Here is a 26,567-nt window from a genome sequence, read left to right on the forward strand (position 1 = left end):
AAGAGATAAGCCTAGTAAAGCTGGCAACACAACAAATTTGTAACGAATATTAATTTATTAATCTATCGATATATTCCTCGCCAGAATCTCAAGCATATCTATGTTACAAATTCTCATAAGACTTGACGATCAACAAACTAAAGACTAAACAATTATCGACCTGACAACAACAGTACTTATACGGAAGGTATTGTATTTTGGTTCACCCAAAAGAAAAAAAAAAGTACCGTATTTTTTGGTGTGAACCATAATATCCACAAGTCAATTGAGTCCGGACTAATTCGGAAGAGCTGGGCCGGTCCACTAGAGGTAAAACTCTCCAAATGTAGATTTTTTGTATTCATAAGGATCAAATCCGAGACCTTATTTAAGTAAAATAAGTATCAAATCGCTTGAACCAACTCACATTGGTACTATGTTTTGGTTACGATAACCAATGAGTAAAAAGGTACTTGCCAAGTAAGACGCAGCAAATGCTTCATTTTATTGATGTAATTGATATATTCCCTACTATAATCCCGGGCATGCGCAATATGATACAAAAGTCTTGGGGCGTTTAGTAGAGTTTCTGACGGTAACTGATATGACTAGTCATATCGAACATATTGTACTTCAGTTAAAGCCAGTAGCACGGGAAATTCGTAATGGATATGGGTTTGCTAATCTCTCATTGACATCCTTCCGTTACGATATATTCCTTGCCGGTGCCAGGAATTTGATAGACGTACATACAAATTCTTGGCACATCGTCATCATCAATAAACTGTTCGTATCTAACGATCAAAATGTTGTTATTAGAATTTATAAGATTTTCTGACGGCACATGCTCCGGCAACAGATAATGTGTATCTTGGTTATAATATGAATGAAGTAAAGAATTAGTAGTTGGGAACCAAGCAAAGAATTCATAAATCGAAACTGGGTCATTAACCTAATTAATATTAATATTCTTATTTCCGTAGGTGACATTCAATAAAGCTTCCCATGGACCTTCACATTTAGCGTGTACCTCACTCTTCTCTCTCTCCCCCTTCCCTTCCCTTCCCTCCCCTCTTTCCTCCCCTCTACATGGCAATCCATGCCCACATTTCTCACGACAAAGGCTCATATATATATATAAATCTTTGCACTTTTCAAAATCAAACTCTCTCATTAACCAATCCGAAACCCCCTCCACATTGTCAGATCGATATCAATGGTTTGCTCTTCTTCTTCTTCGAAGTCCAGGCATGGGCTGTGGAAGATCCTCGCATGCAGTCTTCTGGTGATTTTGATTCTATTCCCGGGTCCAAGCGCCGCAGCATACTCAAGCCGAAAAATGGCAACAGACCGAGTTCCTGACAATTACGGGCATGTCCAGCTTCACCGCCACATTCACCAGATGGGTTTCCGGTACCAAGGTCGGATGTTCAACTTCCTCCCGAAAGGAACGCAGGTGCCCCCCTCAGGCCCATCCAAGAGGCACAACGCGATCGTGAGCTCCACACCCAAGAACTGACGATCGATATCGGAAGAGAATATCGACATGCTAATTAAGGTCTGATGGTCTTAATTATAACCTTTTTGCTATATAGGTAGCTTGATGGAAGTATGAAATACACAATTACAGCGAGTTTTGGGATCAGGTTCTTAATCCCCTTCCAAGAACAGTTTATAATGTGCTAGGGACGGGGCTGATGATCTTTTGTTTTTTCTTTATCCTTTTTTTTTTTTGGGATAGCTTTAGGATTTATGATTCGATATACTGTATAGAAAGGAAGATTTGTTTGTTCAAAGAATATACCGAAACTTCATTACATCAAGAGGGCATAAGGTTAGGTATATAGATTCTCATTAGAAAGGCCAGACATCATACGATGATGATGATGACCAGGTTTGTCATCACCCTGGAACCGATTCTTATGTATATATAAATCAGAAGTTTTCATTTGATGATACATAGATAATACTGAGTTGCCTCTCTCTTTCACTCTCTCTCGATCTCTGCATTGTTTGGTTATAAGGAAGGCCTAGGGTTTAGTAAAAGGGGGACGGGATAAGTTTATGCCTCCGGCTCCCTTTTTTTGCATCTGAGATTGGCGTCAAAGTGAGAAAAGGCTTCAATATTCAATCAGCATGTGCCTTTTCTCTCCAAAAAAGTCGCAGAAAAGGCCGTATCTTCTATAACTAATGCCTTTTAGAGGGGAAGTAGTTGAGGAGAAGCCTCCAATGGCAATTGGGAATAAGGCCAACTAGTCCACATACGAGAGAGAACAAACCATTGGTCAGATGAAGACTTTTCGGATTATTCTATGGTTCCGTCACAGAACCATCAAGACCTATTGACAACCATCGGATAGGACCCGATGCTTGGTGAGAGTTCATTTTTCTCTAATCCAACGGCCTGTCGATGGAGTTTGATAGTTCCGGGACTGAACCATATAAAATTTCTCAAATTTTTGGGTCGATCTCTCTCTCTCTCTTTTTTTCCCAATTATTTTCTCCATTGGGACAGGATCCATGGAGGATAGAGCAGTACCTTTCCTTGAAATCCTGGTCGATGACCTGACCTGATCAACAAATTTCTCTGCTTCAAACCATGAGGATAGATGAAAGCAGAACGAGTATTCTCTGATTGACAGGATTCATGGAAGCTCAAGTGGTTCGTCAGTGGCTCTTTTAACAATAGTAGGTACTACGCAACTGTGCGTGTTTCGATTTATGAGATTCAGGGAAATCAGATCTTCGAACAACTTCGTGTTCTAAATGATTAATTGGTTCTGTCGAATTTATCTCTATGCATACAATATGGATGCCGGCCCGATACCAAAAGTAATTATCTTCACCTGCTCCTGGAAAACTTTGATGGACTTTCATTTAGTCTTTCGATATTATACATGTGTTTGACTCGGCTCTTTGATTTCTTAGGTAGACATGTTATCTGTGGATTTAACTGAGCATGAATTCCTACGATTGACCTTTATGTCCACCCCGTATAACCATTTTGCCCTTCTCCTTATTTCTTTTCCTTCAATTTTCCGAGGATTTATTATTCGTTTTTTCCATTATCTTGACTTCCATTATTTGCGGAGCATGGTACACACTAGAGGTAACAAAGGTTGGTCTCCACTGCCCCTATGTACGTACACCTGACGCATTTTATACATCACAAAACTCAAAACCATTTAGCATATCACATTATCTATAGACACGATTCATGCATTGATATGTTGACATTTGCCTATCGATATGTATTATTATTTTCAAGAATGACTTTAGCAGCAAACCCAAACTCCTTTCCTTTCCCATTCTTAACGCCCTCATTCAAGGCGTGCATGCATATTTAATTTGGTCCATTGACCATTCATCGATTGCTTCTCAGCAAAAAATTACTAAAGAAAAGAAAACTAATTAAAATAGTTGTACGGAAAAGCCAAGACTTGTAAAAGATTGTCTATATTTGTATCTTTATCTATATGAAAGTAAAGTATGAGGCGAGACCGATAGATAGCCTCAAAATGCTCAATTTCTAAATGAAACTTTCTCGGAATTATTGGTAAAATAATTCCAGTCTCGCAGCACCCTGCGCGCTCTTCTTACTAGTTATGTATTAGATATGACTTAATTATCGGAGCTACTCTTTCCCGCATGTTGTATTTACTCGGCCGCTCCCTTTACTGCAACCGGACCGCGCACAGATACTGCTCCTCTTGGAGCTCGGGACGGCTTGTCCCTTCTACTTGGGGGATAACACTCTATTCACGAGATGCTTCTTGGAGTTGTGCTCGAAGAGATTTGAGATATTTACAGGGTATGACGATTTTTTTCTCTGAGATTATTTCTTTTACTAACCCTAATATCATATAAAATATATGTAATCTTTGTTTACTCCTGGAGGGATGACACTCTAGCATCTGTGCTCGTCCATTTGCACAGTTGCTGGAAGATATACTCTACTCTCCAGCCTCCATACCAGCCTGAGCTTATCCAGGTGCTCTTCTATAGAATGCGGCACGCTTTTACCATTACTCGGTAAGATTGTTTACCTAGGTTTACGAGAACTTGAAAATTATTTTCATTTTATAATATTAACTTCAATTGCAGTCTCAATTACCCGTCTCTACTTTGTGGTTCTTTGAAGACATTGGATGCGCTATCGTGGATGACTTGTTTCATCGGGATGAGTTCAAAGAGACCGATGCTATCTTTGGAGGGAAGGGATTGATTTCATCGTCGGTGTTGCTACCTTTTGCGGCCCGTGATTTTCATCTGTTGATACGATTGCACATTTGCACGGTTACGATGCAGCTTGATGTTCAGGATGTGCCCGTATAGTTTTAAATATTGTGGTTCTTTTGGATTATTTGAAAATTTGCTCACAGTTTTTTCTTTTTTTGAGAAAAAATTTGATCCTTTTCCATGAATTTGTAAATGGAGAAGACTTGAGATATAGTAATGGTCGGTAATTTGTAAATATGATTGGGTTAGTATTAGAACAGGAGTTAATTTTATTTTAAAATTTTACTTATAAATTAGAGTTCATGATTTTCAATCTATTACAATATACTGAGGTTACATGCTATAACTAGCATGCATGAATTAGATTACAATATTTTGTACTGTGATCCATTTTGATGGATAACGCTGACTAGCCATCAGATTAAGCATTCATGTGAGGAAGAAGCTTTCTGAGTTGTTATCTTTTTTATGACTTCCGATCAGTCTATCACGACCCTGTCTTCGTTTTCGTTTGAAACCAAAGGAAATTATTCACTCTTACCATAGAATACCCAAGAGTAATATAGGGGATTTCGAAAAATGACATACACAAGTGAAAAATTTTAACTCTTGTACGTACGAGGAACTATGGCCAAAATGCTGGCAGTACATTAGCATATCGACTACCATGAAGTAAAGAGTAAAAGGACTTTTGCCCGCCCTACAAATCCAAGCTTGGCCAAAATGCTTGGTTATTTGGGTTCAAAAACCCCTTGTCGTAACTCTTAACATGCAACATTCTAATTTATTTAGGTACAAAAATATAGGCATCGATGATGTCTATGTGCCCTTGTTTATGCGACACCGTCAGCAGTCATGCCGAGTTCCCTAAGTACCTCAGCGCACTCCGAGAGGGGGTCCTTCTTCATGAAACCGAGGGGATTTGCTATTCGAACGGGAGAGGAGATGCCGTTGTTGGATGTGAGATTGATCTTGGCGCTCTTCCTCAAGTATGTGTCCTGGCTGACCTCATCGCACCCTTCCATGCTGCTCTTCACGAGTACGATCTCACATATCTCCTCCTCGTGCTCTCCGTCCACAGGGAGGTGGTATGTTCCGTTTGCACTAGTGGTGCCGTCGACACTGTATGTCAGGCTTCCGCCTTCACGATCTCTGCACTCAAGGCGCACCTTAGCCCCTGAAAAATATATCAGTGTAGTTGCTACATTAGATTGCTTTGCGATAACTTCCTAAATTAAGATATATTGTGTCGACGATTCTGAGAATGAAAGTTTTACTAATCCTACATTACCGAAGCCATAATTTCACGAATGGTACATCGAAATCAATACGTTCTTGCTTTTGTTGCGTCTCCTGCTCATACCTTCCATATACTCGCTGACTCTGGTTTCGAACTGCGTGCGGCAGGTGTCGCAGTAGACCTTGCCCTCCACGAAGAAGCGGGAATCGGCGAGAGTGGTCCCGACGAGGAGGGACAAGAAGCAGACAGACGAGGCCAGGAGGACGATTGCCTTCAACGAATTTGCCATTGATGAAACTTTGTTTTTCTTTACTTGTTATCGAAATTCTTAAGCATAAACTGATAGGAGAAGAGGAGCTTTATTACATTGCTCTTGTAAGGCAGGACCGAGTTTATTTTTAGGTTAATAGTAAAAATCTCTGAGGCTGTCGTTTATTGGGTGGTGGGGAAGCATTAGTTTGACCATTTCTTTATTTACTCTTTTATTTCTAGCAAGTATGTTCGTGAGCATCGCTATTTTTTCTCAAAATGGCAAAACATTTAATCCATTTCTGAAATTGGTATGTTGTTTAGTTACCATCTTGTGTTTGTTCCGGAAGTTTGACGCTAATTTCCTTAAATAAAGTCTCAAGTTCATCCCACATTAATGGAGAAAATCACGAATGCAAGAGTTTTATCCTTTAATTAATGGTCCGTCTAGCTCGACATTTCTAGTCTAGACCGACTTGTAGTGAGTCAATGAAAAGGCTAATTAGCTTCATTAGCTTTCCCTAGTGTCTTTCTTCTCGATACACGGCAATATTGTGTGTCCTCCGGACTGGAGTGTTCAATGTACCAAAAATTACCGATCCATCGGTTCACCAGTTCAACCTGCAGAGTAAAGCCCCACCCTGGCCTATTGGACACAAGAAGGAACAGGCCACAGCGAGAATTAAACAATGTCCAAAGAAATGTTAGCCCGATAAGCTCGTTCTAATCGGTCTAATCCATCTGAGGCCAGCCCGGAACATGAATATTTCAGGATATGGCTGAGGATATGCACTAAAATTTGTTCTCTCCAGAGAGAGAAGACATTCCTAGATGTTTCTAGTCTATTGGATATTCATTCAATTATCGACTTGTCCTGATCACAAAATATTCGCAGGAAATTTCAGATTCATTTACTGCTAATGAGTGCATACAGTATATTATCAAGTGCACCACATCTTGTTTTAAGAGAATTTATCGTAAAAATTTTGTTTCTTTTCCCTCTTGGGGTAGTTAACATTCCAACAAATGCAAAATAATTTGGCGAAAGAACTTTTTCTTGTTAAGACTTATATAGCGGTCACATTGGAAATTAATTGTAGCCGGGGCAGTCTTTCGCATATACACACATGATTTTCATTTTCCATATTCTCCCTTTAGTGGTAACAGGTATCTCATCTTGTCTTTTCATCTCTCGTATTTATTTTTCTTTTTTAAATCATGAGGTGTGTTCAACTTATAAATTAAAATTAATTTCCATTTCAACATCACTTATTCCTAATTATGAGACACTTTCAATGACTTTTGTTTTTCGATTACAAGAGAGACTCGTGAACTTAGTACATTGAAATAGAAATACTTTTAATGACTTTTGGACCTCAGAACGTATGGAGAATTGGTTTGTTCCTATGATGATTGAACATTTATCTCCGTCTTTTCTCTCGAATGTAAAGAAATTGATTCATTTATTTACGCTCCCGTGGATGCTTACAGCAGAACCCAATTCGTTAGGAGTTGGAGAAATTCACTGGTCCCTGGCACATTCATGGGCTCTCTCCAATCGAACTGCGGTGAGGAGTCTGAGGAGCCCTCCACCAAGGCAGCAATTTTGACAGCAAATTATTATGCAGCAAAGGAATAACCTACGGAAGATTTCCATCCAAATAAATCTCGTCAATATCCAACCTATAATGTTGTTTCATACGTTATTCGCTACCTAGTTATATATCAATACGTACATACCCTCTATTTGGATTGAATCTCCACAGATTCTAGTTCCAAACGACAAATCCCTGCGAAGGAAGAAATAAACAGAGGAAAAAATGAGAAACATGGCAAATCCCTCCAAAGGAAGAAATAAAAAGAGGAAACAATGAGAAACACGTTAGACGGGAATTCATTAAAGGTTTCCCCTTTGAATCCTGGAAGTATCTTTACAACATTAATAATCAATTTGACCTTGAAGAGTATTAGGTTCATACATTCATAGCCGTCATACCTGGAACCTAGTACATGCGTTTTCATGGCTTTTCGCCATTTTCCCTTTCTATTTCTTCCTCCTTTATTTCTTCCGTCTGCAACTTTCCATACCCTTTTTTTTCTGATGAGATGACAAGATGTATTCGGCCTATTATCTGAGACTAATCCTTGTTCCGACTATCGGATTGGCCCTAGGCACAAGATGACTTTGTACTTTAAATACTGAAAGCTGTCCTCCCTCTGAACCCCATGAAGAAGAAAGCACATAGAGGTGAGAAATGGCTGAGTTTCACCCTCCAGTGGTTTGCTTTCTCTTGATTGTAAACTGCCTACTCGGTTTCCATTGCCGAGTAGCTTCTGGTATGTGAACCAATCCCTTATGTGTCCAAGTCTTTCTCTATATATAGTCAGTGTTTAAAAGATTATCATGCATCTGGTTTGAATTGCAGGTCAGCCAAGATCTTGGGTTGGTGGAAGTCCTTTGTCGCCGGCACAGTCCTGGGCTCTCCCGGGCCAGACTCCGTCGATGACTCTGAGGCCCCCTCCACCAAGGCGGTGATTCTACGTACACCTACTTTGTGATGCAAGAGTGGCTTACGTATCCAATAGCTATAGCTGGTCCTGCCTAAAGATGCCGATTTTGCAATTTGCACTCAAATAGATGGCCTTTGGCTAGTTCTGATGAATTTCATGCCTCCTGTACCTCTTTATTCGTGTATGGTCATTGATGTTAGCCATGATTTCCAAAGGGAAATTCATCAGATTTTTTGCCTACGTATAGATTCGACTGGTCATGTTAAATCATAAATAAATTCTGCATTGTGTTGCGCTATAAGATTCCGAACAAATTTCCTCCAAATCACAAATCCCTCCATCCAATGGCAGGGATTCTGTCTACACCAACTGCCGTTATCTTCTTATTCTTCTCTTTTTACTTTCTCTAGTGAGTCTTTGCAATCGCATCTCCATTCATGATCCACTATATATGTAATCTTATCTATCACATGAAGCTGGCAAAGAGAAAACATGACTGACAAATTCGTAATCAAAAGAGACACGCAACAACACATATAAAACATAGAGTAGTAGAACACAATCCGTAGAGCTTCATGGCCAGGGAATGTCCTATGTGGAATATATGTCGCACTTGTCCCACGTTCATCTCTATTTCTTGGAGTCTTTCACAGATAAAAGTTTTTATGGGTTTATAGGGAAGGTTAATACTACTTGAGTACTTGTACCATTTCAGGTATCTTCTGATCCCTTCCTTTTCACGGGTTAAGAACATATATTTTCCTTCTTATGTGAGATGAAAAGTTGTGAGCTTCATATAGTTGGCCAGGGTTTCTTGTTCTCAAGGTTAAGAAGTGAAATCTTTTTGGTTAATCCATAAATTACTCGTAATACTGCAATTATTTTAGCCGCCCTGGTCTTTCAACTATGCTACAATTGATTCGATATGCAGTACAATGAAGTTACGCATAAATCATTATTGGTAAGTTTCTGTCTGCTACATTTCCCTCGAATAATACATATGACAGACTGCACATGTCCTGCATCAGCTTCAATAGTCAAGAAAATATTCAAAATTCATTATCATGAGGATAAATGAGGTCCAGATATAACAGGGTCATCTATCTCCCCTGATTTAGCCATCGACTGATGGTTGCTAAGAGCCTTTACCATAAGTGCTGGATAGCATAGGGGTTGGATCTGGACAAGACTTGTCGAAGTACATCTGAGGCGTTGATGGAGACGTCCGTATTGAGAACAGCACAGGGCATGCTTTTTGCTCAAGACAAACTATTGCTCTGTATTGAGGGCAAGAACAACAGCAGAACAGTTTCTGAGGGAAACTCGGGGAGAAGACTATTAATGTCACTCGCACTATGTCGGACATTTTAGTGCATCGATCCTGTCGTCCATTTATGCATTTCCTAGTTCATGTCTATACAAGAACTAATGTGCATTCCGGATTACTGAAAAACATGATGTTTCTATAGCCAGAACATCGACGATAATATGGCACTTCTCACAAAGTAGCTGCTATGTTGGGAGCATGTTACTTTGTTGAAGTGCAGAATATCAACATGCAAGAGGTCATCTTTATGGTAGCGCCACGTCCTGCCAGGGCTTGGGATGTTGGGAAGCAGCCTCCTTTTAAGGTTCTTGCTCTCCCACCGCCTCCGGAGATTGAAGCCGAGTACAGCAAGAACGGAGAGAATTAGTATACAATCAGAAACAGCGACACCATCCAGGGGAATTGCTGAAATTAATTATCTGCGAGAAAGCATCGACACACAATTGTTTCTTGTGAAAATTCTTGCTGCAGAAAGTAGTCGAGCAAAGGAAAAGAAGAATAAAAGCTTGCGGTTCATCCAAACTCCAACAGCAATCCTGATGGTATGGACTGGATTTTGTTTTGATACTAAGCAGCACCCCCCAGTCCCATCTCCCACAAGCAACTTCCACGAGTACTCTTCGGCATAAAACGGTTCATGGCATTACAAAGAGTTTATTTTTTCTGATGAATTACATGGCTTTAGAAAACGGATTATATAGTGATTTCCATCCTGGATGGATAGGTATTCACTGAGGAACAGGAAATCTACCAAAACTTGGATCACAAGGAAACATATTGAAGTTAAAATCACCAGAAGTTCCTCCTTGAAAAAATGGAGGTATTATTAAAACTTCGTCTTCATGATTTCATTTTCCCCATCTTTCCTCTATTTTCGCTTCTTCGTTTTTTCCCCCATGTTCCGTACTATAAATACCCAAAGCTCCCCTCTCTAAACCCCGAAAACAAGGAACGCATAGAGGAAAGAAATGGCCGAGGTTCGCTTTCTTGTGATTTGTTTTCTCTTGATGGTGAACTGCCTACTCATTTTCCATTGTCTAGGAGCATCCGGTATGTAATGATCAGTTCCTTCTATGACCAATACCAACTCCTCCGTCAGTTAAAAGATAAGATTATCCATGAATCTGGTCTGGTTACAGCAGGTCAGGTCAGAAAACAAAGAAGAGGTGGGGCTGGTAGAAGTCGTTGGTCGGCGGCAGGTTCATGGGTTCTACCAGGCCAAACTTCCTCGATAACTCTGAGGTCCCCTCCGCCAAGGCCGTGATTCTACAGCTGCTTACGTACATAACACTGAAAGGGCGACCTCTTGATCAACCAATGGCTATAATCGGTCCTGCCGAAAAATGCCAGATTCGGCAGTTTACGCTCAAAGCATATAAGACCTTTTGGCTCGTTCTGACAAACTCCGTTTCCTCTTTTCTTCTTTATTTGTGTAGTAGATCATTGATTGTAACCAAGATTTACTAAGGGGAATCATCAGATTTGTCGCCTATATGTTCATGCGGTCTTGTTAAATCACATATATATTGCATTGTTTTATGTTGAAGTAGCCCAGAAAAAGATTCCGGACCAGTGTGGTCTACTCCAATTATCGTTTATTTCCTTATTGGTGTATTATGGAGGAGATGTAATAGACTACATCATCATCATTCATGATGAGGGCCTGTTTGGTTTCGAGATTTTATTTTAAAATCACAATTCTAACTTAACTCTATCCACTACAAAACAAAATAACTCATACAAAATCAAAGTGTGAACCCCATTTATACCACTTTTTTTCACAACAAAACAACATAATTCATACAAAGTCAAAAGGTGGGCCCCATTTTTTCCACTCAAAATCAAAATCAAAATCTGATTTTAAAATCCTACTATGAAACCAAACGCAACCTCACTGTGTCATTTTATTCGTCACACGGAGCTCATAAGGCAAGAGAACATTGACAGAAGTTTTGTCACTTAAATTATATATATAAATATTTAGATTGGAATGGAGTTAAATTTCACTCCATTACCTAACGCCACCCTTATATGCCGGATTTAAAAATATTTTATCAAACACTATTTCTACTTTAGAGATAGTACAAAAAGCACTAATTCGACCTTTCACCTCGCTCCTGAATGAATCAAGGCATCCATCCATGGTCGAAGGTTAGGCAATGACCGTTCCGATGATCTTATGGAAACTTGGCCACTGGTTCCACTAGTGCCTCGGCAAGGAATGATAGTGAAAACTCTGTCCCAACCTCGACTAGTCATAGTTAGAATTGAATTGTTTTACAGGAGTACTTAAATGCTCTTATGGCTTGGCTGAGAGGGGCTTGCTACAGAAATCACCCCTTGCAATGTATAAGATCTGATTTGAGATAAAATACCATTTATCAATCATATATCATAGATTTTTTTTCACCAAAATCGGTGACACCCTAGGCCTCTGTAACTATGAAATACGATACAAGCAGATAACCATATGATCCGAGAAATAGACAACATGCTAACGAACGTTGGGGGAGGTCGAGTTCCGGATCGAGATCCATGAAGTTTCTTGCATCGGTTGAATTTCCATAATCTAATTGTTGAGCTTGTGATCAAGAGTCTCCACTCCATGAATGATACATGCATAAAAGGCTTTTGAGATTGGTTCGTTTCCACTTTGAGACAAATGAGGAAAAAGAACATCAAAGAAAAGGGCCCAGCCCACATGAGATCCGCTCCGGCCTTAGAAATACAAGCCCGGTAACCTTCAAGGGGTACAAATGAAAAGAAACCAAAAGTAAGAGTACTAAATGTCAAAATATTTCCCTTCAGCCTTCATTTCGCTTCCGTTTCAGGGTCCGTACAAAATTGCTCTCCTCCCCTCTCCCTCGTCTCCTCTCTCACAGAGAAAATCCTCCATCTGCCGAAAACCTATCGCTCTCTCTCTCTATCTGTGCAGTTCGCTTTGGCTTTCTCTCTCTAGCTCTTCGTCTCGTTCCCCACTTGTTTATGATTGAATCGAGGGGGAGCTGACACACTCGGACATGGCGGCCGAAGGTTCTTCTTCGAAATCGAGCTCCACGGCGGATTCGTACATCGGGAGCTTGATTAGCTTGACCTCGAAGAGCGAGATCAGATACGAGGGGATTCTCTACAATATCAACACCGAGGAGTCCAGTATTGGTCTCAGAAATGGTACCTTTTCCTTTTCCCCCGCAATTGAGTTGCTCCTGTTAGCCAGTCTGCTCTCCATGTTCGGTCTCGCTTCTGTTTTGTTCGTCATCGTATTGTCCGACGTCATGGTTTATCTGCAGCTTTGATTTCTGGGGTTTTCAATTTTCTGTGATTGGTGCTTATCTGTTGGGGTTAACTAGCTTGCTACTGCTTGCTTGCTTGCCTGCCTGCCTCGCTCCTTGTCTTGTATACTGGGGCAAATTTACTAGCATTTTGCGTCTTCCTTACTGATTATGTGATACAAAATCAGATCTTTCCAGTGAAATCATCGGGTTCTCATATTGATTCTGAAGTTCTAGTCCATCCTTTTTGTTGTTCACCTTCTTTGTCCTATGAATTTTTTTCCCCTATTCGTCCGGGTGCTAATTGTTCTTATACCATATGGGATTTGGATAGCAGACGCACCGTGAGATGCTTAAACCTTAAAAGGCAAAAGGGGTGCACCTGATTGTGTCACTTCTCAGGGAAACATGGCCAAGGCTACATTTATCCAATGATACTTTCTGATTTCCTTGCTGATATTGTTATGAGATTGTTCAATTGTTAGGCTAGACCAATAAATTAAAACAATTTAAATTTGAGGTAGCTCCAAGGCAGAATGGATCAGTCTCCAAGTATACAGTATCACCTTACAATAAGCACATGCATAAAACAAGCTTTTCAGAATGATGGATGGCTTTGCTTTATTTGCCTATTTTGTTTCTGATCAAATCCTCCTAGGATTTTAGAATGATTGGCTGCTGTTGCAAACTACCAAATGTTTGTTTATTTCGTTGTGGAAAAATTTGTCACTCCTAATGTAAACACTTATTGTTTCAGTGAGATCCTTTGGAACAGAAGGGCGGAAAAAAGATGGTCCACAAGTCCTTCCAAGTGACAAAGTCTATGAGTATATTCTGTTCCGGGGGAGTGACATCAAGGTATGGTCCACTCAGATGAACTTCAATGTATATTCACTGTGTCAGGATTCAGTTGAAGGTTACGAAGCCCATAGTTTTTATTCACAATAGTATGTGTGTGTTTTCGTGTATATATATATGTGTGGACACATTTTCTTTAAGTGGCTAGTTCTTAGATATAAATATTAAATTTCTTTTTTCCCTTGGAATACTACCGTAATTTTGGATTTTTTTTTGATAATATCTTTTTGATGATATTTAAATCATCAGCAGCATCTAGAATTGGGAGGAACTTAGTGAGGTTGATTTAGATGTGTCTCACTATATTGAAGTTATTCTTTCTTTATTGTTTTATATATACTGAGCATGAAAGTCTTCTTGGTTTGCCTTTGCAGGATTTGCAGGTTAAATCTTCTCCACCACCTGCTCAGACCGCAGCACCAATAAACAATGATCCGGCTATAATACAGGTGGATACACCTTTTCGCATTGTCCGAGTCAGATTCACTTGAAACTCACAATTGTTTTGACTCTGTTATGCAGTCTCACTACCCTCGCCCAGCTTCGGCATCTACGAGCCTGCTTTCTTCTAATAACAGTCCTGTGACCGATATTGGCTCCCATGCTCCACAGATGGGTCTTCCCAGTTCAAATTTCCAAGGTGGCCTTCCTTTATATCAACCTGGAGGAACTGTGCCTTGGGGAACTTCACCTCCTCCACCTGGTTCAAACCCTACAGGGCTTCCAATGCCAATGTACTGGCAAGGATATTATGGACCTCCAAATGGGCTACCTCATGTGCACCAGCAGTCTTTGCTTCGAACCCCACCTGGGTTGTCTATGCCTCCTTCAATGCAGCAGCCGATGCATTATCCTAACTTTAATGTCAATTTATTGACTGGGCCATTAAACATGCCCGAGGCATCAGCTCCTTCGGTCCCAGCTAGTAGTGGCTCAGTCAGCATGAGCTCTACTTCCTTGACATCATTGGCTTCACCGTCTGGGCCCTTGGCTCCTTTAGGTTCTGAAACATTATCTGCTTCTTTGCCTAACAAGGCTCCTATATCTGCCCTTCCTGCGGCCACTTTAAGTTCCAGCTTGCCACCTTTGACTCCTCCAACAACAATTTCTCCAGCAAATACTACCCCAATACCATTAATATCTGCTAAGCCTGGTGCATTGGGTGGTTCAGCCTTGCCATATCAAAGTGCAATGCAGGCTATCTCCTCTCTTGCGGGGCCATCTGATTCTGTTCAGAAACAGGAAGTGGTGCCAACTCCAGTGCTTCCACTGATAACGCCAGGCCAGCTTTTGCAGTCTGGGGGTTCTGGCGTTCCTGTATGTCAGCCTCCCAGCATTCCCGTATGTCAGCCTTCCAGCATTCCCGTATGTCAGCCTCCCATCATTCCCGTATGTCAGCCTCCCAGCATTCCCGTATGTCAGCCTCCCAGCATTCCCGTATGTCAGCCTTCTAGCATTCCCGCATGTCAGCCTTCCAGCATTCTCGTATCTCAGCCTTCACAAACTGATCACAAAGATGTCGAGGTGGTTCAAGTATCATCATCACCAAAATCTCCGGCACCGCTTGCAAGGGAAGCTCAGCCACCCATATTGCCATTACCGCCTCCTGCAAGGACTGGTTACAAGGTGATATTTAATATATATAGCTGTATTTGCACGACTTAATGCAGCTGCTCTCTTCTTCTTCTTTTTTCTGCCTTTTCCTTTTTCACTGAATCTTTCTCTGCATATGTCGGGAGCCTATAACTGGGATAATTAACTCCATTGAAGCAAAAATTTTGGGTCTGGTATCATGGTTTTCGATAAATATTCTACCTTGTTCAAATTTTGACTGTATAGGTATTTCTACAAGGATAAGCCCCAGAGATTCATGTCAATTCAATTATTTGTTAGGTTTGGCGCTTGTATTCAAACTATGCAGGTTTTGGTAAATTTGGCACTTGAAAAGGATGGAACAATACGTATGTCCATAAGAGAATGGTGATGAATCCTGATTGAGATATTGCAGAGGGGTCTAACTTTTGAGCCTCTGCACAGGTGGCTTTATGTGCATAGGCATGGTTAGTCCAATGGAGTTCATCTATCAATTTAATGTATTATGGGTTCACTTGTAGAATCCATGGTCTCTAGGTGGAGATGCTAAGTGCGGAATTGATGTTTCTATATTAGCTACTTCAATCGATTCATTTAACACGTTTCCTCTCTTATAATAGTTGTACATTACATATATGGACAAACATCTTACTTGTTTGTCCCCCCTTTCTTGCCAGCCAAATGGTGCTCCATACTATAATCGTCATGGATACAGAAACTATGGAGGAAGGGGAACTGGGGTAATGTTTTATTACTTGATTTCTTTAGGATTCTGGGTAGTAATTTTACATGACTGATGTCATAATAATTTGGTCAGTTGGCTTGACATGTTTATTAAATGTGAAATGAGCAGGGTTCCCGTTCAGTGACAAGATTTACCGAGGATTTTGATTTTATTGCAATGAATGAGAAATTCAACAAGGATGAAGTTTGGGGAAATCTTGGTAAGAGTACCAAGGTTCATTCAAAGGATAAAGATGGAGATGCAATTGCCAGTGATGAGGATGACTACGGCGATGAAGACGATGGTGAAGTATCAAAGAATGCAGCCAAGGTAAGAATCATACATCGTATAACATTCCCTTGGCTCTGTAAATGGATCCTAAAACTCCTGGAAGAAAACGGTGAAGTGCTTCTTGGGTTTTATACTTTTATGGCAGAAAGAATACAGTATTTACCAACCTGAATAATGAATAAAAGTACTTTTGCTATCTGTTTGGGTCTTAGACTAATATGAATCTAAAAGAAAGAGAGTCTTCATGATATATTAGGACAACTTGTAAGCTTTATTTGCGAGTTTCTGCTTCTCGAAATTGAAATATATAATCAACTTGTAAGATAATGGTCATTGCTAAATTATCTTTTAGAAGTTTTCATCTCTGGAAAAGGTTTTGTTGTTCATTGATTTGACAAGTTCATGTCAAATTGGTCTCAATTATGCTTTGTCATCAACAGCCTGTTTACAACAAGGATGATTTCTTTGACTCGCTCTCCTGCGACGCACTTGATCACAATTCCCGCAATGGGAGGACTAGATTCTCTGAGCAACTGAAGATAGACACCGAGGTGACTTTGCCTTTTCCTCTCTGTTTTCGCACCGGCTATGGTGAGCACTTTCTGTAGTTCACAGTGTCTACTTCCTTCAATTGCCCTGCAGACGTTTGGTGATTTTCCAAGGCATCGGGGGGGCCGAGGTGGCCGTGGGCCTGGTCGTGGCGGCTGGTCCCGTGGCGGATATTACGGAGGAAGAGGGTATCGCAATAACTATTATGCTGGGAGGGGCCGGGGTAGGGGTGTTTACAGCCGTGCCCCATAGAGACTTTCAATCTCAAACACAGCTGTAGGGTAAATGCTTGTCGTGTTTACTGTTTCATGGGCTTGCTTACTGGCTTACTAGGAGAATAAACTTATAGCCTTTGGGTCAATTAACTACCAAGAAAAACTTAGTTTTTTAGATTGGTTTTCTCCCATGATTAGGATTTTTCCATTGATAGGGCCTGTGTTTGTCTACATAAGAGGTGCTGCTTGTTTATGTATCGGTATTGGTAGTGTTCTGTACAATCAGCAAGGGGAAGATACAATTCTGGTCATGGAGGAGCCTTTAGATTTCTTTTCTGTCGAATTAATAATGTTGGATTTACAATGCTGTACAATGCTGTTGATCTCTACTGCAATCTCCACTTTTCTTGTATGATCTGATGCGAGTTTGATCAGACTTAGGGATGCTCGGTTGATGCGAGTTCGATCAGACTTCGGGGTGTGGCAAATCGTGCCTGGCCAGCCTTAACGGGCTGGGTCGGCCTAGCATGAAAACTTTACTGGGCTGGCCCGGCACATTAATATTATTGGGCAGCCTGGCACGGCACGATTAGCTTATCACCTGAACGCTGAACGCATCAAAAAAAAAAAAAAAAGAAGTCTTCCTTTTATTATCAAAACTCCAAATAACAGCAGATCGGTATCTCCCTTTCAAGTTTCACAAAATTACATATACCAACAATCTTCAAGTCCATTCCAAATCCAAAAATCACCTGAGCAGTTAGGATGAGCAGAGCCAGAGGATAGCGGGAGTGGGGGCTGGGTGAAGCGGCTCTGCAGCTGAAGCCGGGAGATAAGGAGCAGACAGCAGAGCTGGTACGGCAGGAGCTACGGCAGATGCATGTAGCCCGGCTCTTTTTTGTGCCGAGCCTGCAACGGCCCGATAAGACTCGGCCCAAGCACGGTCTTATCGTGCAGGGCCCGGGTCAGGCTGAAAATTGCCACCCCTGGTTTCAGTGTGGTGCGGCTTTTTGCTTAAATCGTAATCAAGCCATAATTTTGGTTTTTGAAAATTAAAAATCGTATTCATATGCAAATCATAATTTTTAAAATAGAATTAAACCATAAAATTCGGTTTTTTGGGTTGGGTTGACTGTCTCTTGGGTCATACCCTACTCTCAATACATTATGAGCAATTTGTATTAGATTATATCTAGACTCATTTATTTACTGAAAAAGTCACAAAATATGCATCCAAACAACAAAAAACCAATAGCAAGCTAATGCCAAATTTAACCTTCATTTGCCTAGAAAGTTCATAATTGAGAGAAGTAGTAAAGTAAATCAAGTTCATAATGCATGAAGTAGCAAAATGAATCATCCATAACTCAATACGCACATAAAAAAGTTATTTCAAGATAGGGGGTTGTAAGGCCAATGGGATAATTGTGGGTTGATTGAAGCGATTCGGTACTTGTTTCCCTTAAACGATTTATCAAGTTCGAGTTTTTGAATGGTAGAAAAGTCCACGCTATGATAGTCTTACCCCTTAACAGTTTTGAATATATAACCTCGTGTGACATTACATAGAGTAAATGTATCGTGTAGAATTTGGCCAAAAAACATATATATATATATATGATATTAAATTACTTTGATTTAATTAAAATTATCAATTACATTGAAAATATAGAAAAAAATTATCTCCATATAGTCTCGCTTTTTATTTAATTAATTAATTTCATTTATTAGATGCATTTATTTATTATTATTAATTGTAGACAATTAACTTTACTCTAAATAATAATAATAATAAATAGTAATGATGATGGCTTAATATAATACCATTGATTTCTTCAATTATATATTTGTGGGGGGGTGGTTGAGGAGGTGTAAGTGGAGGTGGAAGAGAGAGGATGAGAGGACGGCAAGGACCAAATCTGGGTCGCGTACTTGTTAATTGTTAGGATAACATGGGCCTCTGACGAGCCCATCCATCATCCGAATCTTCCTTGTCATCCAAAATCCGCAAATTGAGTCTATAAATAAATCTGGACATTATTGGTTCGTTTGATTTCAGAGTTAAAGTAACTTTGATTTTGATTGTGAAAAAAGAAAAATGATTACGTAGTATGTTGAGTTAAAGTTAAAGTTAAAATTTTTTACTTAGGAAATGTATATTTTTGTTGTGTAGTGTGTTGAGTTAAAGTTAAAATTAAAATTTTTGTGATTTTAATTGTGAAACCAAACGGAGCGAGATTTTTGAGACCCCGTAGGTCCAAAAATCGTCCTCCAACTAACCCAATTCTCCATTTGACTATAACTACCAAAATAATCATCATTTTTTTTCGCTGAATAAAATATGTTAGGTCGGATTATTAGCTCGGTGCTGCTGTCTCAACTAAGGGAACCTAACCACCACGGAATGTTCCTTTCGCCATAGCTCACTGAGACTTTAGCCTAACTTGGTCACCGTAACCCCACCAACACACTAGTGAATTAAGTCCAAGATCCATTGGATCAAGCATTATGGGTAGGCCACCGTCATCTCATAATACACCCACATAATGACAAGCTTTACGTTCTCAGTGAGGTTCGAATTTGTGATGTTCAAGTGGAGCGCTTGATACTTAATCACTAGACCACCGTGTTGGTGCGAAATAATCATATATTACTGTGCATAAGTTTCTATCTTTGCGTGTTAAGCTAGATTTAACACGTGAAGATCGAATAATATAATATATATATATATATATATATATATATATATCACGGACCAAATGTATGGGAGGACGTACAAAGTGACTCAATACAAAGTGACTCAATAGAATGTACAGTGCCTTCATATGAAACATTTTTTTTTTTTACTAAAAGTTATAAACTGAAAGATGGTTCGCAATAATCTAATTAATAGTCTAATAGTTAAAATATTAACACATGATTTAGTTTGCAAATGTGATTTTAAAATCACAACTTTAACCTAATTTTACCAACAACAAAACAAAATAACTCGTACAAAGTTAAATAGTAGGCTCCATTTTTATCACTTTTTCCACAACAAAAGAAAATAACTCATACAAAGTTAAATGGTGAACCCCATTTATACAACTCTTTTTCAAAATCAAAATTTAATTTTAAAATCTTATTTTGAAACCAAACGCAGCATAAAAATTATGCACATTTTACTTTTTCATCTCAATAGTATTCTATTGTCCATTTTTATGGATTTTAAATTTAAATATGAAAATGGTCGGTTAAGGCCTGAGATATTAACAATGTGTTTGGTTTCAGAGTTAAAGTAACTTTGATTTTGATCGTGGAAAATGACAAATGTTGTGTAGTGTGTTGAGTTAAAGTTAAAGTTAAAATTTTTTACTTGAAAAATATATATTTTTGTTATGTAGTGGATTGAATTAAAGTTAAAATTTAAATTTTTATGATTTTAACTTTAAAAAGGTCAATAATTGAGGTAACAATATACATAATGAAGTGATCATGAAGGGTTTGTCTCTTTTAGCAGCTCTGTCACTCATCTAATTATCTATTTCTTTAGTGCAAAGATGCAGAAAAGTTAGCCATTTAGTCAGTCAAAAAAGGCTTATTTTGTGGCCAATGATTTGGGGATGACGAGGCTGCCACATGCTGAAAGAACCAGACATATGGATACCTATCAGACTGGACCTACCAAACGATTTATGTCGGTACATGAACATGTACTTCTCTTGCTTCAATTATGTCTTCCTCATCTGAAACGTAGAAGATAGGGTATAATGTAGCGCCACACGATTTTCATTTTTAAATTAAGAGATTCCTCATTCAAATTTTTTATGGTGAGATCTTCCGTGTTTTATTTATTTTCCGTTCCTAAATCCGTTATAATTAGATTCATGAATATTCTTTATAGAAAATAAATAATGAAATGACCCCTTTGAGTCATGCAATGATTCTCTAATCTCTCAGGTCAAGTCTCACTATCATTATTATTGTATGATCAATTTACTTATATACATGCATGTACGTAACATATATGCAAAGCCAATATAATGTCGAGATGGTGGATGTTTGGTTTAACCGAAATTTGATTTCGTATCTGTCTATCTTGGATATAAATTAGACGGACTTTGCAATGCATGTATGGGATTTATGTTGTTCCAAGTCTGCTTCGACTAATTCTACATAGAGTTGCCCATCTCCTATTTATCTTCTTTTTTTTTTTTGGTGAGAAATTTACGTAATCATTCTAATTGTTACTTCTACATCCGTAAGAAAGATGTTTTTTAAATTGGCAATGTATAGTGAACTCGTGCTCAGCAAACCTTGTTTATATAATGGGGCACAACACTAGGGGATGCCACGGGTTAAAAAAATTCTTTAATTTTTGATTAATCATAATAGTTTGGGTAACAATCAATATAGAGTATAACTGAGTTAATGAAAAAATTACTTATGAACTTTCTATTGATAATAAATGATTCAAGTGCACAAAAAAAGTACTAATTAATTTCATACTTCGTAAAAGCAATATTCCTCCAACATATATGTAATCTTAAATTGACTTTTAATATTGTCACAACTAAATCAATATCCAAGCGAGAATTACCCTCAGTCAATAAGCTGTCGTAACCTTACGTGAAAAAATAAGGACATTTACAACATCACAAATAAAAAGAGGTTTATTAAATTGGTGATATATTGAAGTAGACTTTTTACCAACATTGGTTGGTATTAGGCGATTCAACATTTGTTCCTGTTAAGTAAGATCCAGGTGCGAGTCTTGTGCTATGGCTTGATCTCTTAATGTGCAAACCTTACTCGAACCTAGATTCATCGAACTTGATAGGTTTTCGAAATATCAAGCAATGCACAACGAAAAAAGTTCATATAATTCAATTAAATAAAAATTAAAAATGTTAGAAAATAACTTTTTTGGTTCCCCACGGGTAGGACCCCTATAGTGTTACTGTCTAATTCACTTTTGCAGGATATAACTTGCTTCAGGCAATCTTATATATTAATGAGATAATAAAAGATATATTAATTTTGAAATTATATTGGAGAATATGAGAAGAAATCAAAAGAAGTGATAATGATAAAAACGAAAACAATTAAAGTTTATAGAAAAATATTTAAAAAGATATTCTAATTGATTTTGCAATGTGACTTGTGTTAGTTAATTTTACATTTTAATAAGACAAGACATAATATGATATTTTAACTTTGAGATTATCTTGGGGATATGATTATTTTGAGTTAATTTAAAGATAATAAGTTTTAATAATAAATTTTATATATTAATAAAGGTAAGATATGATATGATATGATATGTTAAGTTTGAAATTATTGTGACAGATATGAGAAGAAATCAAAAGAAGGGATGAAATAAAAAAAATCATCAAAGTTTAGAGAAAAATATTGAAAAAATGGAAAGGAAAGGGTAGAAATGAAGAAAAGGAAAGAAGGGACATGTGTCACTTTCTCCTTCAATAAACCCATAAACAACAATTTTAGTATTATTAAAGATTAAAGATTAGTAATTAGAAAGTGCAGCACATTCTGTACGATTACAGTAATTAAAATTACTTTCCAAAACTTGAAAGATTTACTATTTAATAGTATACATAATAATCAATAAAAATTCAACCTTCTTTTTCCATTATGATTTGATATTATGGATTTAATGATATAATTAATTACTAAGACTCTGTCTAATTCACGTAAATAATTTTCAAGGGAAATTATTTACTTGAAAAATATTCTCAACAAAAAATGTTTGTTTCCCCATGTACGAGAGGATATCAAGAAAATTATCTCCATGAGAGATGTTCGAGTGGGCAAAGATAAGAAAGCGATAGAATTGGTGTAGTAAGGAAAGTAAATTTCGAAAGTTTTTACATGAATTTGTTTTCCTCACTTTTACATTAGTTTATAAATTTAAAAAAAAATTCTTATTTTTCGATTATAAAGGAGGCCAACGGGCTTAATGCGATGATATGGAATCCTAATAACTAATAAAGGGTACGAGTCGTCTCATAACGAATATTGAACTTAGAATCTCTTGATGTCATAAAACTTAATGGATCATGCTAACCTAATTCGAGTCTGATTGAACCATTAATAAATAATATTTTTCCATCAAAAATTTTCTTTATCCATACTTGAATTCGAGATTTTATTTAAAAGAACATATGCAATTAATCGTTGATGGTAAAATGAAAAAATCACTTTTTTATAAAATACTTTTCCAAAAACAAATGGGACCTACATGGACGTTCGCATATATTGTCTTGGTCGGCCTGGGGACCCAATTGCAATTTTTGGGGGGATCTCAGACGAGAATGGAAGTCCGGATAGCGACGGGAGATGAAGGGGAGGCCCACAAATCAGGAAGGGCACCAGGGTAATTTCGGGTGCTCACGAGCCCCGCCCAGCCACCAATTTAAGCCGGCCCACCCGCAATCTTAACAGTGTTCTCAATCAGGAATTCAATCATCAATAAATCAAACGCATATATAAAGTGCACCCTTCCTTCGCTCTCTCTCTCTCTCTCTCGTTCTCTGCATCATCATCGTCTTCTCCATCGCCACGAGTCGCTAGGGTTTCCAGCTCCGCCGCTCCATCTGATAACCTTATCCGTGAGATTCTTTTCCATATCTTGATGTTTGGTTTGCCATGGTTTCGCATGGACGGGATCCCTCACAATAGCTTCTCATGTTTCCAGAATTGATTTCGCGGCGAACCTCAAAGAAGGCGTGTTGATCGCAATTCTATTTGGTTGAATCAGTTTCAGATCTTTTATCTGTGAGTACGGAGGCCTCTCCTTGCCTTGCTATTTCGTTTCTTGTATTTGATGGCGTGTCTCTATCGTTGCCTGATAAGATGTTGTTTAGATCATTTATCCTTTGTTTGCATTCCGACTTGATTGTTGCTGTGTCTGTTGTTTCACGTTGAATGATGATAATTGATTGTGTTCTCTTGCTGGCGTTTGAATGGTTGGATCTCATTGATAATTGGATTGAAATGATTATTTGGATTAGCATATATGATCCGGCTGATACGAATAAGGATTTTATATGCAATCCGGTCTAATGTTTGTGTGGATGTAAGAGAGAGAGAGAGAGAGGTGTAGGGAGGTCTGTCTGTTTTTAATTTTCCGTTGTAATTGACAGGTATGCTAGATTTTCTTGTATGCCTTTATGAGCTCTGAACGATAAATGATTGGATTGAACGTTGAATTTCACCGGACAAGTAGAGATTTATCCTTACAACCTCTCCCTCTAGGGGTTTCGTGATGTTTTACTTTTCCTACGTGCAGTTGTTTGTTTTTATTCTGATGTATCTTGCTGTGCCGTGTGAAAATGTGTGAAAATCAATATGAGCGTATTAGATGTACACCTTAAAAAAGATGATTTGTACTTTCCCTTCTGCCAATATTGCTTTTAGTCCTGATTGACTGTACTAAATATGCTGTCTCTAACAAGTCGATCCGCTGCATTGTTTTTCATCAGATAAGGCGGATGATCTAATGGAGTCCAAAGGTGGGAAGAAGAGTAGCAGTAGTAGTAAATCTTTATTCTACGAAGCTCCCCTCGGTTACAGCATTGAGGACTTGCGCCCTAACGGTGGAATCAAGAAGTTCAGATCTGCTGCTTACTCCAACGTAAGTTCCAACTTCCTTTAAAATTTGAAGATCTTGATGCAGTAAATTTGTGTTGTGAATTTGCATTGAAACTCAGTCTTTATTTCTTTTGCAGTGCGTGCGCAAGCCATCCTGATATTTTCCGAGTTGGTGTCTCGACCACTTGAAGTGGTCCTATTTCCGTTTTCGCAATAGTAGTTTTTCTTTTTATTTCCAGAGAACATCTTTCTTGCTCCTCTCTCCACTCTCTCCGCAACCGCTATCTTGGTGCAATCGTGACTGCTGCTGTTAGTAAACATGACCATGATGGGAGTTTCTCCGATCGGCTTCGAAGGTTATGAAAAGAGGCTAGAGATTTCGTTCTTTGAGCTGGGAATCTTTGTTGATCCCGAAGGGAAGGGGCTCCGATCGCTCTCCAGGGCCCAGCTGGATGAGATTCTTACCCCTGCCGAGTGCACTATCGTGTCTTCACTCTCAAACGACCATGTCGATTCCTATGTCCTTTCAGAGTCCAGCCTATTTGTCTACCCTTACAAGATTATCATAAAAACTTGTGGGACCACTAAGCTGCTGCTTTCAATCCCCCCAATCCTCAATCTTGCTCGTGCCCTGTCTCTCACTGTGAAATCTGTGTGTTACACCCGCGGGAGTTTCATCTTTCCTGAAGCACAGCCTTTTCCTCATCGTAAGTTCAGTGAGGAAGTAGCAGTCCTCGAGAGCTATTTTGGGAAGCTCGGCTCAGGAAGCAAGGCTTATGTGATGGGTGCATCTGACAATACGAAGAAATGGCATGTCTATTCTGCTTCTGCTGAGGTTGAGAACTCTGCTAGCCCTGTTTATACTATGGAGATGTGCATGACTGGTTTGGATAAGAAGTCAGCTTCTATCTTCTTCAAGGACAACTCGGGATCAGCCGCTGCTATGACGGTTGACTCCGGTATAAGAAAGATTCTCCCGAAATCTGACATATGTGACTTTGACTTTGAGCCCTGTGGGTATTCCATGAATGCCATCGAAGGTCCTGCAATATCCACCATACATGTTACACCAGAAGATGGTTTCAGTTATGCGAGCTTTGAAGCTGTGGGCTACAATCTAAGAGGTCTCGGCCTGAACCAGTTGATTGAAAGGGTGCTGGCTTGCTTCAAGCCGAAGGAGTTCTCTGTTTCTGTGCACTCTGATGCAGCTATTACGTCAATCGAGCAGAGCTTCATGCTGAATGTGAAGGGATACCGTTGTGGAGAGAGGAGCCTTGAAGAGCTCGGTGCTGGTGGGTCCGTCGTCTATCAGAGTTTTGTGATGACTCCGTCGGTGGGGCCTGCTGTGTCGGTTCTGAAAAGCTTCTACATGGAGGAAGAGGAGTACGTCTGATGTTCTCTCTATATTACTGTCTGTTTTCAATATAATAAATCTGCTCAACCGTCGTCCAGACTGAGTCAGTTTCCTATTTCTCGGATTATGCGTCTCTGTCTCTGGTTATTCGTCATTGCTTCTGAATTTCTTGTTATGAGAACCTTATTTTGCTGTCAGTATATGTAAGACATTTGCTTTGATGATTTAGGCATCGGTATGACATGTCTCGAATGTTGGCGTCTAAGCTAAAGCCGAGGGACATCGTCATACCTTCAATGTTGGCGAATAAGTTAAGGCAGGGGGGGAAAAGCCCCTATCAGCTGTGGAGCAATCTTTAGCAGTATATTGACTGTGAGGATGTGCTTCATCTGCTACAGTGTCGTGGCGTGGGTGTTAGCGTCATTAGAATAACTGATGAATTCTATCTCGAACTTCTATTATATCCATTAGTGCTATGATATGATTTGTGAATGTACCCGAGAAAACTGTTGGTTTTGTCTCGGACTTCTAATAAATCGGTTGATGCATGAAAATAAATTGACAATGTGTGCA

The 26,567-nt window shown here is 39.0% G+C and overlaps 3 protein-coding genes and 2 long non-coding RNA genes across 7 annotated transcripts; 4 read left to right on the top strand and 1 right to left on the bottom strand.

Moving 5' to 3' along the window:
- Nucleotides 1–993: 993 nt before the first annotated feature.
- LOC116199002 lies at nt 994–4,612 on the top strand. 2 transcript variants are annotated; one of them, XR_004155454.1, is made up of 3 exons: nt 994–3,790; nt 3,916–4,011; nt 4,084–4,612. It is a non-coding gene; the product is annotated as an uncharacterized LOC116199002 (long non-coding RNA). The 2 variants fall into 2 exon arrangements; XR_004155453.1 differs by having other exon boundaries at nt 4,121–4,612.
- A 197-nt stretch (nt 4,613–4,809) lies between these two features.
- Nucleotides 4,810–5,808, bottom strand: LOC116201326 (olee1-like protein). Its single transcript, XM_031532527.1, has 2 exons — nt 5,582–5,808; nt 4,810–5,395 (listed from the first exon to the last, which is right to left on the bottom strand). The coding sequence occupies exons 1-2, from the start codon at nt 5,745–5,747 to the stop codon at nt 5,052–5,054; spliced, it is 510 nt and encodes a 169-aa protein (XP_031388387.1). The 5' UTR covers nt 5,748–5,808; the 3' UTR covers nt 4,810–5,051.
- Nucleotides 5,809–7,706: 1,898 nt separating this feature from the next.
- On the top strand, nt 7,707–8,519 carry LOC116201451. The gene is made up of 2 exons (XR_004155877.1): nt 7,707–8,044; nt 8,134–8,519. It is a non-coding gene; the product is annotated as an uncharacterized LOC116201451 (long non-coding RNA).
- A 3,849-nt stretch (nt 8,520–12,368) lies between these two features.
- LOC116200133 (protein decapping 5-like) lies at nt 12,369–17,459 on the top strand. The gene is made up of 8 exons (XM_031530849.1): nt 12,369–12,716; nt 13,575–13,675; nt 14,050–14,124; nt 14,198–15,301; nt 15,946–16,008; nt 16,122–16,322; nt 16,724–16,834; nt 16,926–17,459. Exons 1-8 carry the CDS (start codon nt 12,566–12,568, stop codon nt 17,082–17,084), a joined length of 1,965 nt encoding a protein of 654 aa, XP_031386709.1. The 5' UTR covers nt 12,369–12,565; the 3' UTR covers nt 17,085–17,459.
- A 6,035-nt stretch (nt 17,460–23,494) lies between these two features.
- On the top strand, nt 23,495–26,567 carry LOC116200139 (S-adenosylmethionine decarboxylase proenzyme-like). 2 transcript variants are annotated; one of them, XM_031530859.1, is made up of 5 exons: nt 23,495–23,658; nt 23,745–23,828; nt 24,532–24,683; nt 24,778–26,023; nt 26,224–26,567. In XM_031530859.1, exons 4-5 carry the CDS (start codon nt 24,960–24,962, stop codon nt 26,351–26,353), a joined length of 1,194 nt encoding a protein of 397 aa, XP_031386719.1. In that variant the 5' UTR covers nt 23,495–23,658; nt 23,745–23,828; nt 24,532–24,683; nt 24,778–24,959; the 3' UTR covers nt 26,354–26,567. The 2 variants fall into 2 exon arrangements, with proteins under 2 accessions (XP_031386719.1, XP_031386718.1); XM_031530858.1 differs by having other exon boundaries at nt 23,745–23,824.

Source organism: Punica granatum, chromosome 3 (assembly GCF_007655135.1).
Source record: "Punica granatum isolate Tunisia-2019 chromosome 3, ASM765513v2, whole genome shotgun sequence".
NCBI lineage: Eukaryota > Viridiplantae > Streptophyta > Magnoliopsida > Myrtales > Lythraceae > Punica > Punica granatum.